The following is a 19069-nucleotide window of genomic DNA, read 5'->3' on the forward strand; positions in this document are numbered from 1 at the left end:
ATGTCTTTGTCAACTGTTCGAGAATAAATTGAGGAATACATAATTATGCTATAACATTACATGAGTGAAAGTTCAGACTGAACTTAACAGTGATATTTTACTTTATATTGGGAGTTTTTTGTTGGTTTATTTTTGTTTCAAGCCGAGTATTTGATTCTCTCGTGTTTCTTCCCTGGGCACAAGGAAGAATGAACATCATTTTCCTCTCCCTGGGTTTGGGCTGCCCAGAACTTAGAACAGCGCAGAGAGAACTTACCTTAGCTGGTCAGAGACATCCTGGCTGGTAGACGGGACTCTTCCCTGTCTTCACGGACCAGAGTCATGTGGTCACAGGATCTTAAATGTGTTTAAAGTGACAAGTCGTTGCCTTTGCACATGGAGAACACAGTTTCACTGATGACCAGTGGGGGTTGTTCTGTAAGAAACCAGGAGGCCACTCCCAAACCCCCAACTCTGAATGTTCTTGTGTGGGTCTCAGCGAAGGGTCACAGATGCAGTGGCAGGAAGGAGAGTACGTACACAGCAAAGGGGTAAGGGAGCTGGAGCTTTTAATCTACTCGGGGGACACACATGGACACATACCCGTGTGCACACGTGTGTACACACTTACACTCCATTAATGAAGGATAGCTTCTGAGGAATGAAACATGCAAATGGTTATGGAGAACGAGGTGAGTCCTGAAAGCTTGGTGAATGGGGAAGTTATATGCCAGGTTTAAAAGTTTAGAAGGAGATGGAGTCATAGAAGGAAGAGGGGTGCACAGGCAGGGGGTTCACCAGGAATACCAAGCAGGCCAAGCTGATCTTCAGACTGTTTTTGGACTTAGTTGATGTTGTATTTTGTCTAGTAGTTTTTGCAGTGATCACCTAAGAGAATTTTCTAAATGCAAAAAAAATTTAACTAGCTGGGAACTTGGATCAACTAGAATTAATTTCAAGTTTTATAAAAGCTGACGTTTAGAAAGAATTAAGTTGGAGCTGTTAATCCAACACTTGCCAGTTTCTGTACGGAGTTCAGAAAACAGACACTCTCCGTCGGGTATGATAATGTCAAACCTAACAACTCCGTTACATATCCAGTGTCGTCTTTGCTGGATCTTGGCAAAGATACTACTTTGGGCATTTGAAAAATGGCTCAATTATACCTTAACTTGTGATTTCTGTAATAAATAGGAGATTCAGTTATAGGATAGAAGTACAGGAAACCAGAGCTGTCTTTTCAAAGCTATACTTAAACTCTTTAAACATATCTGAAAAAAAAGTCATTTTCTTTTATTTAGTAGGATCGTGCTATTTACTCTTATCTAATAGGATTTCTGTGTATTGGAGGGATGACAGAGATGGAAGAAGGAGTGCTTTTTCCTCCAGTGGAAAGGAGGATTAAAATGTTCTTGTGTGCGTGTGCGGGAGGAAGCTACGTCCTGTAATTCTTCTGTAGGAGAAGATCTTTGTAAGCAACTTAATTATTGCCCACTGTCTTCCAGGGATGAGAACGGGAGTTTTCTTTACGGAGGCTTCAGTAAATGCAAACAGCCATTGCCAGGTCCTAAGGGTTCCGAGTCGCCAAATTCCTTCCTGGACCAGGAGAGCCGAAGACGGAGATTTACCATTGCTGATTCTGATCAGTTGCCTGGGTATTCGGTGGAAACCAATATTCTGCCCACAAAAATGAGAGAGAAAACACCATCTTATGGTACATTTCCGAGTGCTTGTTTTGTTCTGCCATTTGTTTTTCCTCCCCTCCCCCACCCCCTTCCTTATTTGGAACTGTTGGATGAATTTGGCAGCCTTGAAGGGTAATCTGAGGAAAACATAAACCTCAATGAAATTCTAAGTATGAGACCTTTATTCATCTCTCTAAAGCGAAGTCTTGTCAAGTCATTACTCTGCCTGGCATCAAAGCCCAGTGGCGTGAGATCATGTTGCAGTTTTAACTTGCAAGCGGCTGGGTTTGAGCTTGGAGTGGCTTTGCCCTGTCGACACACAAACTTCAGTTCAGCCAGCCTCTGTCCTCATTGCTCGCCACAGAAACAGGATGCTTTAAAATACTTTTCTTAGTTTAAAATAATGTTATTACTTATGGTTAAGTGAGTGTGATATGGGGGAGTCTTAAATTACAAAAAAAAGGAAAGATTCTCTAAGGTCCAGAAACTTTGTCAACTTGTTGCGTTCCTTCCCCACCCTTTGAAGGCAAGCCCCGGCCTTTGTCCATGCCTGCGGATGGAAGCTGGATGGGGATCGTGGACCCTTTTGCCAGACCTCGAGGTCATGGGAGGAAGGGTAAGTTGAAGCAAACCAAAAATACACCAAACCAGAGTCAAAAAAGCCATGGCCCTCATTTCAACCCTATTCCTGGTTGTTCTGTAATAACCAGATAGAGGACCCAGCCTGAGTCCTGTCTTCTCACCTATAAACTCGGGGTTGCTGAATCTCTGAGGCCCTACCTGTTTCTGGAATGGCAGAATTATGTCATCCTAGTTAGTGAGTATGAATTTCCTCATTAGCATCGTGTGCTTTAAAAAAGGTCGTGGGGGCGCCTGGGTGGCTCAGGTGGTTAAGCCTCCAACTCTTGGTATCAGCGCAGGTCATGATCTCAGGGTTGTGAGATCGAGCCCCACAGTGGGCTCTGTGCTCAGCGCAGCGTCTCCTTCTCTCTCTCTCTCTCCCTCCCTCTCCCTCCCTCTCCTTCAGCCCCTCCCCCTGCTCACTCACTCACTCTCTCACACACAAATAAATAAAATCTTAAAATAAAAAGGTTGTGGATATTGATGGTCTGTAAATTTCTAAATAAGTAGAAATACATTATTCATTAAGCAGTCTCACTCTGAATTTTATGACTGGAGTCTGTTTGATTTTTGATGCATGGACATGGATTTTTTTCCTCCCTAAATCCTACTTGTGTTAGAGAGTAATTGCCGTTGGAAAAGACATTTCGTTATTCACCCTGTAGTCGAAGTTCCTGGTTATTACACTAGTCTTGAGGGAAATGTTTTTTGTTTTGTCTTGTTTTTTTTTTTAAAGATTTTATTTATTTATTTGACAGAGACAGAGACAGCCAGCGAGAGAGGGAACACAAGCAGGGGGAGTGGGAGAGGAAGAAGCAGGCTCGTAGCGGAGGAGCCCGATGTGGGGCTCGATCCCATAACGCCGGGATCACGCCCTGAGCCGAAGGCAGATGCTTAACCGCTGTGCCACCCAGGCGCCCCGAAGGAAATGTTTTTAAATAAATTCTTATTTTTTGCCAGATAATTTGGTTATCAACACTAGAAAGACATTCTACCATTGTTTGAATAGTGCTGAAACAAAGAGCAGGTGAAAAGTTAAAGTACAGGAGACCTTAGATAATAAAAGGAAGAAGAGGGGTGCCTGGGTGGTTCAGTCGGTTAAGTGTCTGCCTTTGGCTCAGGTCATGATCTGAGGGTTCTGGGATCGAGCCCTGCATGGAGCTCCCTGCTCAGTGAGGAGTCTGCTTCTCCCTCTCCCCCTCCCTCTGTGCTCGCATGCGCGCGCGCTCTCTCTCTCAAATAAATAAATAAAATCTTTAAAAAAATAAAAGAAGAAAAAGGTCTGGAGGCTCAACTTCCAAAGTGATCAACCCCTCTCATCTCCCTGGGCCTTGGTAAAGTTCCTCCCTTAGGAACCAAATCACCTGGATTATAATCAAGTGGAAAAGGGAGAAGATGTCTGGGTAGGTCCGGGATACCCTTAATTGGCATGTGAAAATCTGTAGAGCAGTCAGCAGGTGGCAGGGCTGCCCTGTGTTTAGATTAGAAATGTCAACATCATTGCTATTCTCGTAGGCTTTTAATCCCTGATTTAGCCTTTTATTTCCTTTGAGTATTGAGAGATTGGGGTGGGAGGTGGGGAGTGTTAAGTCTGGAAGTGGAGACATACTTGACTTCCCATCTCACCTTCCATATTTCTGTCGTAGGATCATTTTAGAATGAAAAGGTGTCTGTCTGCACAATGGACACTTTTTTAAAAAAAGCGGCTTTCTTGAGAGAGAACTCACATACCATAAATCTACTCACCCTGTTAAAGGGTACAGTTCACAGGTTTTTAATACATTCGTAGAGTTGTGTGTCCATCAGCACTAATTCCAGTGTATTTTATCACTTGGGAAAGAAACCCCTGCAGGCAGTCATTCCTCGTTCCCTCCTCCCTCAGCTCCTGGCAACCACTCATCTACATTCTGTCTCTCTGGATTTTTGTATTCTCAACGTTTCATATAAGTAGGCTCCTACAATACGTGGTTCTCTGACAATGGGCACTTCTTAAAAGTAACTGCCCCTTTGATTACAAAAGCAAAACAAGTACCTTGAAAAACATCTAGAAGATTCGAGAAAATAAAACTCAACTGTAATCTGCTTCCCCAACCTAGAAATAATCACTCTGAATGTTTTCTAATGTTATATGCTTAGAAAAAAAATGTGCAAAATGGAAGAAATAGATATTTGACAGTACTGTGGAAGGTGACTGTTATTTCAGACACGTACGTGTTCTGTAACAACTGCATTTAGCGGTCCATCTGAAGGCTCTGGCATGTGTTCATTCGGGCTGCTGCTGTGGGACACTTAGGTTAGTTTGTGCCCCCCCCCTCCCGTGTACGTAATGCTGCCCTAAGCATCGGGCACCTAGATCTTCATACATTTTTAGGAGTGGAATTTCTGGGTCAAAAGAATGCTACTGGTTGCCAAAGTGCCTTGCATTTTAGGTTTCTATTCAGTTTCCTAACTACCCCCGACCCCCACCCCCATCCTAGGAGCTGTCTGCGGGCATTTAGGCTGGGACCATTTTTCCTTGTTTGGAAATGTCTTAAGCATGGCAGAGCATGAAAATCTTTGAATCCTGTCCATTAAAGGAGACTAGTGCCTGCCCTTCATTGAGGGTAACAACCCAGGGCACCCCCACCTTTCTAAATGCTCTTGGGATGCTCCAGGATGAGAACCGCAGTTCTAGAAGCATGTGCTACATGCTGCAGGCATCGAACAGGGACAGATGGAGAAGGAGTGATAGAATGAGACAGACTTCCGCTCTTTTTTTTTATTTCAAGTGAAATTATGAAAATTCTTAACTGGTAAGGAATTGCAGGCTCTCTGATTCCGCTCTGCCCTTGTGTTGCCTCTCAGGGGTGAAAGCAGCCTGACTATGAAGCACTCCTTCCATTTCTACTTTGTAAACATCCAGCCGGGTGGGCCTGGCTGTCTGCAGCTCATCCCCGGCAGAAGGGCAGGGTCTGGTACCCACCTCGCGGGCACAGAAGTCTCAGCGGGCTGCCCGCCTGGCTGAACAGTGCTGCGGGGTGGATGTTCTTTCTTTTAATGGACTTGTGGGCTTTGTCTGAAAACAGGGGAGGACGCCCTCTGCCGGTATTTCAGTAACGAGCGGATCCCTCCGATCATCGAAGAAAGCTCCTCTCCCCCGTACCGGTTCTCGAGGCCGCCAGCGGAGCGGCAGCTGGTCCGCGGCGCAGACTACGTCCGGGGGAGCAGGTGCTACGTCAGTTCGGATCTCCACAGCAGCGCCACGATTCCGTTCCAGGAGGAAGGGCCCAGAAAGAAGCCGGTCTCCTCGGCGGCCAAGGCGTCGTCTGCAGAACCGTCCCTGCTGGTCAGCTGGTTTACTCGCCTGAAACTGTTGACTCACTGAGCCCCGCCCTCCCGGACTCGTCCCGTCTCCCGCCCCAAGTGCCTTGCTTCCTCGGTTGACAACCTGTTCTGGTTTTCATCCACAGTATTATGTAGTGACCTTATGCAATTCCATTGTTTGTTTTCTTTTGGAAGTTGTATACTGCCCTTCTCGGAATTTTGAAGTAATTGCATGAGAAACAAATCCGGAGGATCTTAGGTGTTGCCTTGTGGAGGCAGAAGGAGAGAAATGAGTAGAGTCTGCTTTTCTTGCTTCCTTAGGGTCGGAACACGGAGACACACTCTGTAAACTGGAGCCTGGGCCAGGAATGTTAACGGTCATTATGAGGAACCGGGCCATTGTTCGTGTTGGGGGCAGGGCCGAAATCGGTGGCCATTGTCACACAGATGGGTTGGTTTGTGGTCCACCTTCTTCACCTGAAAAGGCCAGTGGAGAAAACATTTTTGTTTTGATTTTTCAAGCTACATACCATATTTGTACGTGTAGCAGCTTTGACTTTGAAATAACATGTGGCATGCATTTCATGCTGTTTCAAAGACGTGGTTCAAGTAAGTGTAGGCCTGTTGCACTTGGTTACTGCCTTTTCCTAACAACCTCAGTACGTAGGTCAGTTACTCCAGAAACACGTGGACACGTTTAGATAGGGCTTGTTACTCACAAAGAAGTTTATGGTTCTTTGTGAGGGGCATCGTTGTTGTTATATTATTACCTTTAAGGGAAAAGAAGCTACAAGATTTGCTGACAGCCAAAGCATCATTCAGAAAAATGAAGCCACAATATTTAGGTTTATGAGAGATACGTCAGTTTGCATTTTGACTGTGTAATGTCTGTCTTCCAGAAAAAACAAACAGGCAGTTCTTCAAAATTGTACATATTTTGCTAAATAGAAATCTCTTGGAAAGTCTCATGGTCACTAATTTTCAACTAGCATCAGGTATTCTGGAAAAGCGTGTCAGGATAGTAACTCTTGTTTAAACTGAATGTATGATATTTTGTTAGAACAGAAAAGTACTATCTTGTTAATTTAAGTGTTTTAAATATAGTTGTATATTTTTCTTACTCTTAGTCACATGTAATTGAAATATTTCTGTTTTGCGTCCTACGTGAAGCTAATGAAAACGAGTGTTCGAGGTGTTTTCCGATTTACAAGTGACCACCTTGGCTGTTGCCATGGTGAACACTATTGTTAAAACACAAAATAAACCCTCCCAAGCATTTTGGGATGTTATGGATTAGAAGTGGGGGTGTTGAGGAAACACGGTACAGTAACATTACACCTGGGGAATTTTCCAAGGTATATTCCTAGGCAGAGCTGGTATCCCCCTACTCGACCCCCCCCCCCCCCCCCCCCGCACACACACCCCTGGAATTGTTTACTTTGTTCAAGTGCCTGAAACTCAACTAATTAGAGCTTCCCTGAACTTAGTAAACATCTTCCTTTTTAAGTGCCTCTGGTGAGGCTGAGGGTATTGAATTCAGTCAGGCTCTTCCTGTCAGCCTCTGAGGGAGCTGTGGCTGAAGAGTAGAAGAGGCTTGGAATGCATGATTCATTGGGTGCTTTAAACACAATGTAAGGGCAGAGCATAGGGTGAGGAGGTCTGGTAATAGGGCTCTGGAGACTAGCAATGGAAGCTATGGAAAAGGAGAGGCGCCAACCTTGGCCCATTTTACTGTTAGCTCGAGCTGGCTTTATGCCCAGATAAGGGGATGGGAATACTTCCTCTCACTCCCTGGATTTGGGAGGATTCTTAGTGCTATAGTTCAGCTAAGTAATAAGTTCAGTAGATTTGGAGGTCTTAGCTGGTGGTTGGCCCCTTTCCTGTGGAGAAAATGCCACTTGTGATTAGATGACCATCTTCAAATGCCCTTTCAGTCAGTCTTAAATACAGGAAGTGCCCAACTTAAATTACTGCACCAGATGGGTATTTCTGCGACTTGGTTCCCTCAAGCCCTAAGACAAGACTGGAGGAATTCCTGGGTCCTCTGTCTTCAGTCAGTCAGATGCCACAGCTTCATCTGTGTTTTTATTTGGGGTATTCTCCTGAATTGTGTTTGAGAAATAGATCCCTGCAAAAAAAAAAAAAGTTTGTATATATCTCTACCGTTGGGATATATAAATACTAGTTTAATGCTGATTTCTTCTCAGTTAATGGAAACCAATTGCCTCCATAGTAATCCAGGTTTAATGGTGGGCGTGTGGAATGACACTTTTTGACACGAAACTTTAAAATAGTGGTTTTTTTTCTTCAGCCCTACCAGACCCAACTCAACACCCACCCCTTTTTATCACAAGTATTTTACAACATAGCTACAATCATCAACTAAAAATCATGGATGGTAAAACCTATCCTCACACATAAAAGCATCACCCACGTTTACTTTTATGATCCCAAAATGAAATTAATAGGTAATATAAGCAGCTGCTATACACATGCATCAATTTAATGTCCTAAATGAAATATAAACAAATATATAAGTATTTTATAGTGAAATATTTATTTTCCTATGAAAATATTCTAGCATGGTTATATTACAAGATGTATTGAAATACTGAAACAAGGCACACACTTGCACCTGTAGATAAAATCACCCCGAATGTGGCAGCATCACCCTGAATGTGGCAGCTACAAATGGAGACCAGTACAGGTGTGTTCTGTTGGCAACTCAATGCCAGGAACAGATTGATGTCAGTAACATGATTTTCTAAAATGTGGCCAATTGTTGATAAAGTTGTAGATAAAACAAAAGTCTAGGAGAGCTACACCCACATAGTGCTTACTGAGTGCCTGCCATTGTTCTAAATACTTACCCAACAACTTTGTGAGGTGAGAGTCCCTGTTCTTCCCATTTTACAAGTGAGGGAGTTACCCGAGGGTAGATAGCCGATAACAGCAGAGCCGGCATTAAATCGAAGCAATTTAGCTCCACCCTCCTTGTTCATCATCACTTTACTGTACAGGCTTCTCTCAGTTTGGAGACGGATTGCATTCCTGAAAATTCCAACATGTCTTAAAACTGGACTAAAAATTCCCTGTGTGTGTACAGATAAAATGAGATTCCAGACTCAGATAATTCTGAACCGGGTTTCTATCCATGTGAGTACTTGGTGTGCCGTCGAATGCGGTCCTTATGGGGGACGGTCTTTGGTTGTAAGGGATCTAAGCGGTGGGGCTCATGCAGCACCCAGGCCCCACCTGTTGAGTGCCAGTAGTGGCCCTCCCCATCATTGGCACCTCATGTTTCCAAAACGGCCTCCAGGACGAGATGCCATCCTTTTGAGGACAAGTTATTTAAAAGAAATCCTGTCGTCGTCCTCATCCAGTGTGATTCAGTCTTCATGCTATATTCTTGCCTATTGTCTATCTCTCCTTCTTTCTCCTTGCTTCTCTACCCACCAAACCCAAAGTTCTAGAATCAGCTTTATGGGATTTTCTGTTTTTCTTTTCCTCCCCGCAAAGCCAAGCAGTTGTTGCTTCCTCTGGCTCAAAGACCATGAATGTTACCAAGTGTCGATTTGTTAGCCCTCAGAAAATCCTAAAGTGTTTACACATAATTTTATTCCCTGAAGAGCTTAAGTAAATTTCTTTGTTTGACATCTGAATATTACCAGCAAAGAATAAATGTCATGGAGCTTTTTTTTTTTTTTTTGCCACCATAGGCATAAATGAGAGGGCTTCATTTGAGGGTCTCCATGTGTCTGTGACTAGCCTTTATGGACGAGTGGTTCACATTTGGCTCCCACCCTTGTGATAGAGACCCTGCAGCATTTCGTTTGGGATGAGACCACTACAAACCACTACCTTGGAGATTATATGGAAGGTGGGTTTTTTGTTTTATACATTCATGCTAATCACCTGAAGGTGAGTATTTAGGAATCTATAGATTAAAAACTGGCTTAAACAGTACACAAAAACTGACGTTTCTGATGTTTCTTCAACTGGGTGGAAGGTCTTGCATGATGAATCATACCTAGTGGGATCATGGTGCCCGTGGGGATACCTAGAGGGACTTAAAAAGAAAAAAAAAGATTTTATAACCTGTACGATATGGGTTAGAAAAAAATAGTAATCTTCTTTTTATAAAATTTACCTTATAATTTTCTGGAAACTTCGCAACTGCTAAGTTTTGCCCTAGGGGTTTTATTTTTGGCCGCTAAAATTACTGCTAGGAATGTGCTGGTCTGACAAAGTTTTGACAAATGTAAAGTTTAATGTAAGTAAAGGAAAAAGATTATATTAAAGTCAGATTTGCTAGATGGCTATGTTTTTCTCCAGTTTTAGGCATGTGAGGTCTGTCCCAAACCCTGTGTGTGTATGTGGAAAAGAATTTTGTCCTCTTACAAAAGTCCTTCTACAATAATGGCCTATGGCTTAATGATTTGGAAAGAGGAGAGACCAGATTTTGTCCACAATCAACAAAATAACAGCACGCAGCCAGGAGCCTGTCGCACACAGTCTTCGAGAAACTTTGGGGCACCTCTCCTCCCTTCCCCTCACATAGAAAGGCACGTGGTGTGGGGTTATTAAAGACAAGATTCTGGTTGTATGCTGGCCGTCCTTAGGGATTCTCAAACATTCTATGGCAACATTTGTGAAGTTCATCTTCTGATGGATCAGCTGTTCATATGCTGCCAGTTTACAACAGGCCTCCGGGATTAAAGCATGTGCGGCTACAGCCAACATCATGGGGTTAATCCTACGTTCTCTGCCGGTCCTACCTCCCGCTGTACAGTCACTGCTCCTGGGAAGATGGGTCACAGTCTGAGCGCTCCTGCCACGCTTGCAACCGAATGTTACACACGCTCGTCTTTACTGAGTTTCTTGTCTCCCTGAGAAGTGAGACTGAAGCTGTAGGAGAAAATTAAAAAAATAAAGGCTCTTAAAAAAGACGAGCTACATCACTCCTGAAAACCAGGGATCCGGGGATAGGGGTATTCTCGTTTTCTCTCCCCATGGGCAGAAAACTTCGTAAGCACTCAAGTATTTGTGAAGGAATGATTAAAAGGAGAGAAAAAGTCAGGAAACAAATTTTTTGTTGTTGTTCTTCCATAGACCAGACCCGTTTAAAGGAATTTACCCTGATAGTTTAATGTTAGGGTGACAAAGACCAGATTTTAAGACCTTCCTTCAACATTTTGACATATCTTGGTCCGAACCTTCAGATTTTTTTAGAGAAACATGAAGGAGCTTTAAAAATGAAGTTTGATATAAAGTAATACTGTCTCTGAAGTTAAGAAATTGTCTTTTAATTTTGTCAGTGTCGAGTTCTGTTTTCCCGCTCCTAAATACCTCTCTGTCATTCCAGCTGAGGCTGTGCCAGGATAAGAGTGGAGAGATTTCAGGAATTAGTACTAATTTAGGAGTCTTTGACTTTGGGAAATTGGCAGTAGTTAGGAGCAGTTGGGGGCTCAGCTTTTGAAGTCAGATAATCCAGCTGTCCCACTTTACCACTTACAGGCTTTGTGACTTGAAGCAAGTTCCTTATCTCTCTGCTCCCCAGTTATCTGCAAAATGAGGCTAATAATAGAATCGACTTCATAGGCTTATGGGGATTAAAGGAGATAATGTTTGTAAGGCCCTTCGTATCGCCTACCACACAGCACTTAATAGGTATTGACTTTTGTGGGAATGCTGTAGTAGTAGTGTTTACGCCATCTTAACCTCTAGTAAATAAGACATTCCGAGCTGGTCTACAGAGAATTGCGCATTCTTTTGTCCGTAAGCAGCAAAATAATGCCTCGCTGTCAGGAGGCTGCTGTGCTGTGTGTGACCCGGAAGGCTGGTTTTTGCTGGGACAAATCTCGGTTGCTCAGAAGTGTTAGTGAGTCAGAACTCCAGCGATAAAAGCCTGTCTGATCGGACACATCAGAACCGCAGTATCACGACACGGGCTTGACTTATCGCCAACAGGTCTTCTCTCTTTACTCCTCCCCAGCTTTCTTTAGCAAAATGATGGAGGAAAACAAAATCGGAGCATTTGCCCATCTCCTGTTGGCTGAATGGCTTTTGCCTCTCATCCCCGGTTTGGAGTGATACCCCCAAACTTATTTCTGTGTTTCCTAGGGTTAGAAGAATAGGAATCATGTAGAATGGTACCCATTTTGAAAATGTTCATGAGAACGATCTCTTACATGAATATGAAGTGAATAGATTGGGTATCGCCTTCACAGAAGCTGAAAAGCCCTGTCCTTGGATGACTTTTCCAACTAATGCTGTGGTTGGCTGGGGGATAACTAGGGAAAGAGACCCTGTGGGAGGGACAAGGGGCTGGAAGGTGATCTTGAGGCTTGGGTTCTTTTGCTTTGTGGAGCTGTGCCTGACTTTTGACCACGTGGGCATGTGCAGCGTATCCGCCAGACTGCGAGCGTGCAGACACAGTGGTCATGAATATTGTTTCTGGAAGAACTTTTGTGAAGGGAGGCCATATCTGATAGCCCACGAGTCTCAGTTTATCTATTTGTGACATGGGACTGGCGTGGGACTGAGGCTACACCTTTTACGGTGAATTTCCCAGCCCTTTTAGGGCTCGGGCTCTTGCACTCGTGTCCCTCCTCTGTGAGGGGAACCGTGTGAATGTGTGAATTTGGCCATATGAAATAAAAACCTACATAATCAGCAGTCCACACAATTCAACTTAATCATATTTTCTTCCTTCTCTTTTTCTAGCAAAATTCTGTTCTGTTCCCTGTGTCACAGTTGAATTTTGTATGAATTATCTGCCTCCATGGGTCTCTTACTACCCTGAACACCTAATGATGACCCCCCAATGTGATTTTACTCATCTGTTTATTTCCTAGGAAATAATCTGTTTAATTCCTAGAAAAAATGGGAGACAATCAGGGTGGATTGACAAAATTGGCTTTTTATATTATTTGTGCTCACGGCATTCAGATCAGATGAGCAGTTTAAAAAAACAAAACAAAGAACAAAAAAAGCAAACAACAGAAAAACAAACAAAAGCAAAAAAACTAGAACCTCGTCTTTGGAGGAGCAAAGAAACAAACTAAGACCTTTCAAGATTTGCTTCTCCTTTTGCTCTTAGGGCATTTAAATAAATAAATGGAAGAACATTTAAGCCAATCTTGTTTAGAGTAGTATGTTTTACTTGGAATTGTCTTTTTAAGACTTCTCCTCCATGAAGGGGTGCTACTGAAGGGCCCCCTTAGAGGGTATCTATGATGTTAATTGAATTATACTCTTTAGACAACATAAAATACAAATGCCAGGGTGTAGGATTTGGTTTGTATGTTCGTGTTAACTAACAACTATTTAATTTTAGCTAATTCTCTTCTCACACCCCTGACTTAGCACTTAGTTCTGGATTCTTAGGTCCTGAGGATGGATTCATCCTTCCAGATTCAGTCACTGGGTGAGTCCCAAGGTCAACCCTATGAGGCTCTCTTTGATGCTGCTCTGGACGTAATTAACTGGTTTCTCCTGTTTTTCTCTAACATTGACTCATCCTGTTAGATGTTTGGCTCTCTGGCTTGGATTATGAGCCTTTCTAAATCAGAGTCTGTGTAACTCCCAGGGTAGGCAGTAAAACAAATATTATTGAAGTAACTAGATGGAAAAATTAATGACTGTACAGTCAGAAAAAAACTAGAGAAAATTATTAAAGTTTTCTGTAAAAAAAAAGATCCTATATTCAGGTTTTTTGCAGACTACTGCATATAGAATTTCATTACATTGGCTCTCGTTCTAAAGAAAAACATGGTATCAGGCGTCAGAACTCACTCGTATTTATAGGAAGAATACACCCGGGCCGTCAACAACGGCTTCTTTGGTTACGGGATTACAGGAACTGCTGAGAACGTAAGCTCATTCAGAAGTCTACAGAGGACTCATTTAAGACTCATGCAGGCAGTTTCAAATTAGGCACAGAAAAATTAACAGTTGGAGAGTAAGGGGCAAAAGAACACTCCCATAAATTGAGGCAAGACGGAGGGCCGTTCCAGTTTTGTGATGTTTCGTTGAAGGGAGTAATTCGGGCCCGAGAAAGCCAAGCGTGTCATTACGAAGGCTGCTGAGTAGACAGTATACATTCAAGAGCCTTCGTCCTGAGGGGGTGAGTGACCGTACTACTGAGACTATTACTGCTGTGGCTTAGAGACAGCAAACAGGGGCGCCTGGGTGGCTCAGTCATTAAGCGTCTGCCTTCGGCTCAGAGCGTGATCCCAGCGTTCTGGGATCGAGCCCCACATCAGGCTCCTCTGCTGGGAGCCTGCTTCTCCCTCTCCTACTCCCCCTGCTTGTGTTCCCTCTCTTGCTGGCTGTCTCTCTCTCTGTCAAATAAATAAAATCTTTAAAAAAGAGATAACAGACAACACTGTCTCTACCATCTGAGACAGGGGACGTCTGGTTTTATAATAACGTCATCCTTTGCTCCCTGCGACGCTGGGCTCGCCTGAGTCTGCGGGGTTCCACTTGCTGAAGGATGGAAACGAGCAGGGATTCTGCTCTCCCAGGAACCCACATTCTGAAAAGACAAGTAGCAGGGGATGTTCACCTATGATGCAGTTCAACAGAGACAAGATTAAAAGGAAGGCATATCAGGTAATTAAATTAAAAATCCCTCCTCTGCAAATCACAGCTAATGATGAGGATTACTGGACCTTTCGGTTGCTCTTCCTTGATGGATCCATCCGGGTACTTTTATCAAAAGCACACTTGTAGAATTAACTGAACACGAGGACTACACTTATTACATGGGGAATAGGATCGAATTCTGTGCCTGGCACTGGAAAATACTTGGGGCACACAAATGACAATACTCTGCTTTTGATTTTTTTCCCTTGCACGGGAAGCACTCGTCCTGAGCGCCCCAGGAAACCCTGCCCTCGGCTCTGCGGGCCTTTCTTCCTCGTGCCCTTTTTACCTTTACTGTCTGATTTTTGGTCCCTTGCTCTGCTCTCTCACCCTTGGTGTTTTCCCGATGCAGCTGCGATGGGGGAAAGTACAGCACATTGGTTTGGCACTTGGAGAAAGAAGGAATAAACAGTCCGGCCCATGCGGCTTCGAATACACAGGGGTTCAATGCGCGCTTCTTCTGAGCGGTATGGGGAGAAGAAAACGCTTCTGGCGAGGAGAGGCAGAGCAGAGCGGAGCAGTTATCTGATGGCTTTTCCAGAGCTCAGGGAAGAACAGCTGTCCCGCTGTTGAGACTTTCTGCTGTGTCTTTGTTTTCCATTTCAGTGATCTCTGCTCTTTATCTTCTCCTTCATTCTATGTCCTTTGGGTTTATTCTGGTCTGTGTTGTGTTTTAACTTATTTTAGGTTCGTGCTGAAACAACTTACATATCTCAGTTCCTCAACGCACGAAGACTTCACGTGTTCTTCAGGCATAGTCCTCTGCGGGCGCGCCGGGTGGGCAGCGCTCCGTGCCAGCCGTCCTCCAGCCAGTGACTCAGGGACTCAGGCTACTCCTGTTTTATGGTTTCTCCAACTTGGGGCTCACCCTGGCATTCTCTCTGGTAGATTGGAGTGCGGCACATGCGAAAGTGAAGCTGCACCAACACCGTAGCCTAGAAACGGTGACCACGCCCCCCTCACTGCGAGGGCCGCAGGAAAAGGGATCTTGGTGAGGACCGGTGGTTTCTGCCATGTTTCCTAAGTGGGATGCTTAGCTCGTTCGTATACAACTTCTAAAATATGAACACTTGAGACTGTAGGTTTCCCTTGAGACATTACTTTTGTTGTATTTCACAAGGTTTGGTATGCAGTCTTTTCATTATCATTCAGTTCCAATTAATTTTTAATTTCCATTAGGATTTATTTTTTGGTCTATGCATCAGTTTGAATTTTTTATGTTTATGGCATTGGGATGGGGAAGGATCTCTTATACAAGACAACAAGAGGGCCAACTGTAAAAGAAAATGTTGATAGATTTTGCTACATTAAAGTTAAGAACTTCTGTTTTGGTTTATTTTTTTATTTTTTTATTTTTTTTTAAAGATTTTATTTTATGTATTCAACAGAGATAGATACAGCCAGTGAGAGAGGGAACACAGCAGGGGAGTGGGAGAGGAAGAAGCAGGCCCATAGCAGGAGAGCCTGATGTGGGGCTCAATCCCATAACGCCGGGATCACGCCCTGAGCCGAAGGCAGACGCTTAACCGCTGTGCCACCCAGGCGCCCCTGGTTTATTTTTTTAGAGGGAGAGTGCACACATGTGCCTTAGTGGCGAGGGTGGGGAGGGGCAGAGGGAGAGGGAGAGAGAATCTTTTTTTTTTTTTTAAGATTTTATTCATTTATTTGGCAGAGATAGCCAGCGAGAGATGGAACACAAGCATGGGGAGTGGGAGAGGAAGAAGCAGGCTCCCAGTGGAAGAGCCTGATGTGGGGCTCGATCCCAGAATGCTGGGATCACTCCCTGAGCCGAAGGCAGACGCTTAAGGACTGTGCCACCCAGGCGCCCCAGGGGAGAGAGAATCTTAAGCAGGCTCCATACCCAGCAGCAAGCCTGATCTGGGGCTCAATCTCACCACTCTGAGATCATGACCTGAGCCAAAGTCAAGAGTCAGAGGCTTAACTGACTGAGCCACCCAGGCGCCCCAAGAACTTCTGTTCATCAAAAGACACTGTAACGAAATAAAAAGAAGCCTACAAATTGGGAGAGGGTAAATTCTAAGGATTAGCATTAAGAATATGTAAATACTTTTCACAAGTTGGTTAGAGAAAGATAAATCAGTAGAAAAATGAGCAAAATGCATTTCACAAAAGGGAATGCAAATGGCCCATATGCACATGAAAAGATACTCAGTAGTCATCAGGGAAATCTAAGTCAAAACTACAGGGAGCTCCTCTCCCACACCTGACTGGCAAAAATGAAGTATCTAGGAAATACCAGGAGAATATACGAGGAGGAGCAGTGGGACTTCACGTGCATTGCTGGAGAGTTGAATTAGCATTTAATATTCATATATCCTACACCCTAGCAGTTTCATGCCTGGATATGGATTCTGGAGAACAAATGGTAACGACCTGAGCAGTAAACGCTAACATGTCAAAGACTGATCCCCTACAAGCTGGTATCTCAAAAAAGGAGTTGGACTCCTACAGAGTTCCATGGAAATTGGCTGTGACCCACATTTAGGGCAATAAAATCTGATCCAATGCAAGGCTTAGATCCTATTTTTCTGGTGCTACAAGGGGAAAGAAGAGCTGGTTGTTCCTCGCCGTGAGTGCTAAGGAGGCCAGTCCTGCTGCTAGTTGGCATTATGTCAGCGGCAGACACAGCCCCTGATCACACCAGGGGAGGGCCTAGGGCGTCTTCTGTCATGCAGCTTAAAAACCCCATGAGGTTCAGGGACTCTCTCCTAGACTCTGAGGTTGGGCTCTGTTAGACTTCTGTCTGTTGCCTTAGATGAAATCGACAATAGAGGACCCACACTCCTTCTGTGCTCTTCTGAGTGTCCCCAACAAATGGTCTCAAGGGGCCTATTGGTGCTGCTTGGCCCTTTGCTTTGTTTGCACGACACAACCTAATGTCCATCAACACAACAGTTTACACTGTGATTTATTCTTACAATGGAATCACCTGAAGCAAGTGAAAATGAATGAATTACAGCTTTTCACATCCAAGATGAATTCCATTAACATGATGTTGGGGGGAACAAGGAAGTGCCAGAATTCAACGTATAGGATAACACTCTATTACATTCTAAAAGAGGTAGAACTGAAGAAAATATTATTGAGACCTCACATCTAAATGAAAAGTGAAAAGAAAGTGAATGAGAAACACCAAGCTCAGGATGTTCCCTGTGCTGGGGTGATAAGAGCATGAGAAGGGAAAGCACCCACGGGTGGGGGGGTATGCAATGATTGTTGTATCAGCCCAATTCTTGCTGGGGTCAAGGAATAAAGTATTGATGCTTTATATGCAAAGTAAAGACCCAGGGCAACTAGAGTGAGAAAAAAGGGAGGTAAAGCAATACAAAGTGTAATGGATTGAACAGTGTCCCCCCCACCACCCACACCTCACCACCCCCAATGCCTTCCCCTCCCCCACCCCTGCTCCCATTCATATGCTGAAGTCCTAAATCCCTGGCCCTTGGAATGCAGCCATATTTGGAGATAAGGTCTTTAAAGAATTAATGAGATCTTTAGGATGGACTCTAATTCAGTGTGCCGGGTGTGCTTATAAGAGGAAATTTGTACACAGACATGCGTGGGCACAGAGGAAGGGTCATGGGAAGGCACAGGGAGAAGAGGGCACTCTACAAGCCAAGGAGAGAGGCCTTGGAAAAAAACAACCCTGCTGACACCTTGATAGCGGACTTGTGGCGTCGGGCGATGTGAGACGATACATTTCTGCGGTTTGAGCCCTGTCTGTGTCCTCTGTGATGGCCGCCCGAGCAGACGACACCCGGACACCCGAGTGATGCATGGCGTATGGGCTACCACTTCAGGATGAGTCGCGAAGAGGCACAGTGGGTCACTCGGGATTGCGTCCTGTTCCGCGGGGCTTCTCTGGAAAGCTGGAAGGAGGGAGGGTGACGAAGGAATTTATCTTCCAGTGCCTCCCGGCTCCGGGCTCCCGTTGGTCAGGGTCTGCCCGTGGAAGGTAAAGTGCCTCTACTTTTGCGTGGCGTCATCCAGTCTGTTTGGTGGCTGTTCACGAAGCCAGAGCGCATGCCACGCAGTGTGGCCTTTCATCGTAAAGGAAGAGCTAGAAACCTGGGTGCGCAGGTGGTCGGCCGGTAGGTGGTGACCGACGGTCAAGGGGATGCCCCACCCTGATCAGCCCTTGGCAGGGAGCCCGGTGCCCAGGTGAGCTGGTCGGGCGTGGGCAGGGGCTGCGGCAGGCAGGTGGCAGGGGCCTGAGACCAGGTGGTCCTGAGAGCGCTGGGGAAGCTCGCGGAGTTTGCAGCTGGTCAGTAATATTCGAGTTCTTGGTTAGCAACGTGGGTACATAGGTATTCATTTAAAATGAAATTTAAAAAGTAAGAGAAGGACAAATATGGGCCGATGTTGATGTAGTATAAAGAATCTAAGATCAAATTATGAATAATTTCAATGCTGTGTTCCCGAGTTTGTTTTTTCTATACGAAAGAGAAAAACAGGTTGCTTTTCGGTTTGAGAACCTTACTCTTCCTTACATCCAGGAAATTAGCTGACTCTTTTGAAAAGCTAATTTAAACCTATTTCGGGAAGAAAAAGAATCAAATCTCCTGTAAAAATTCAACTATTAAGTCTGATTAGTTTTATTAATAAGCTATTGTTTCAGATGTCGAAAAACAATGCACAATACATTTGATTATAGAAAAATCTTCTCTTTAACTAAGGCCTAATAAAATAATTGAATACTTATGTTTCTAATTTCCAAGGCTGGCCAGTTTCTTAAGTTTCATTAAAAGTAGAAGAATCGTTACATATGCATGTTCATATCCATTGTGAATTACTCATGTGGCTGCAACATG

At 44.2% G+C, this 19069-nt stretch overlaps 1 protein-coding gene across 3 annotated transcripts in view; it reads left to right on the plus strand.

Moving 5' to 3' along the window:
- CNKSR3 (CNKSR family member 3) overlaps positions 1-6881 on the plus strand; it is an 85000-nt gene extending 78119 nt beyond the window's left edge. For 2 of the 3 annotated variants that reach the window (XM_026505102.4, XM_057310933.1), the window contains exons 11-13: positions 1485-1693; positions 2191-2280; positions 5351-6881. In XM_026505102.4, the coding sequence (XP_026360887.2) occupies positions 1485-1693; positions 2191-2280; positions 5351-5649 (598 nt within the window). In that variant the 3' untranslated portion in view covers positions 5650-6881. Of the gene's footprint in view, positions 1-1484; positions 1694-2190; positions 2281-2374; positions 2482-5350 lie in introns of all 3 variants that reach the window. The other variant, XM_044386441.3, reaches the window with a different exon arrangement.
- Positions 6882-19069: the final 12188 nt, after the last annotated feature.

The sequence above is a fragment of the Ursus arctos genome, unplaced genomic scaffold, assembly GCF_023065955.2.
Source record: "Ursus arctos isolate Adak ecotype North America unplaced genomic scaffold, UrsArc2.0 scaffold_13, whole genome shotgun sequence".
Lineage (NCBI taxonomy): Eukaryota > Metazoa > Chordata > Mammalia > Carnivora > Ursidae > Ursus > Ursus arctos.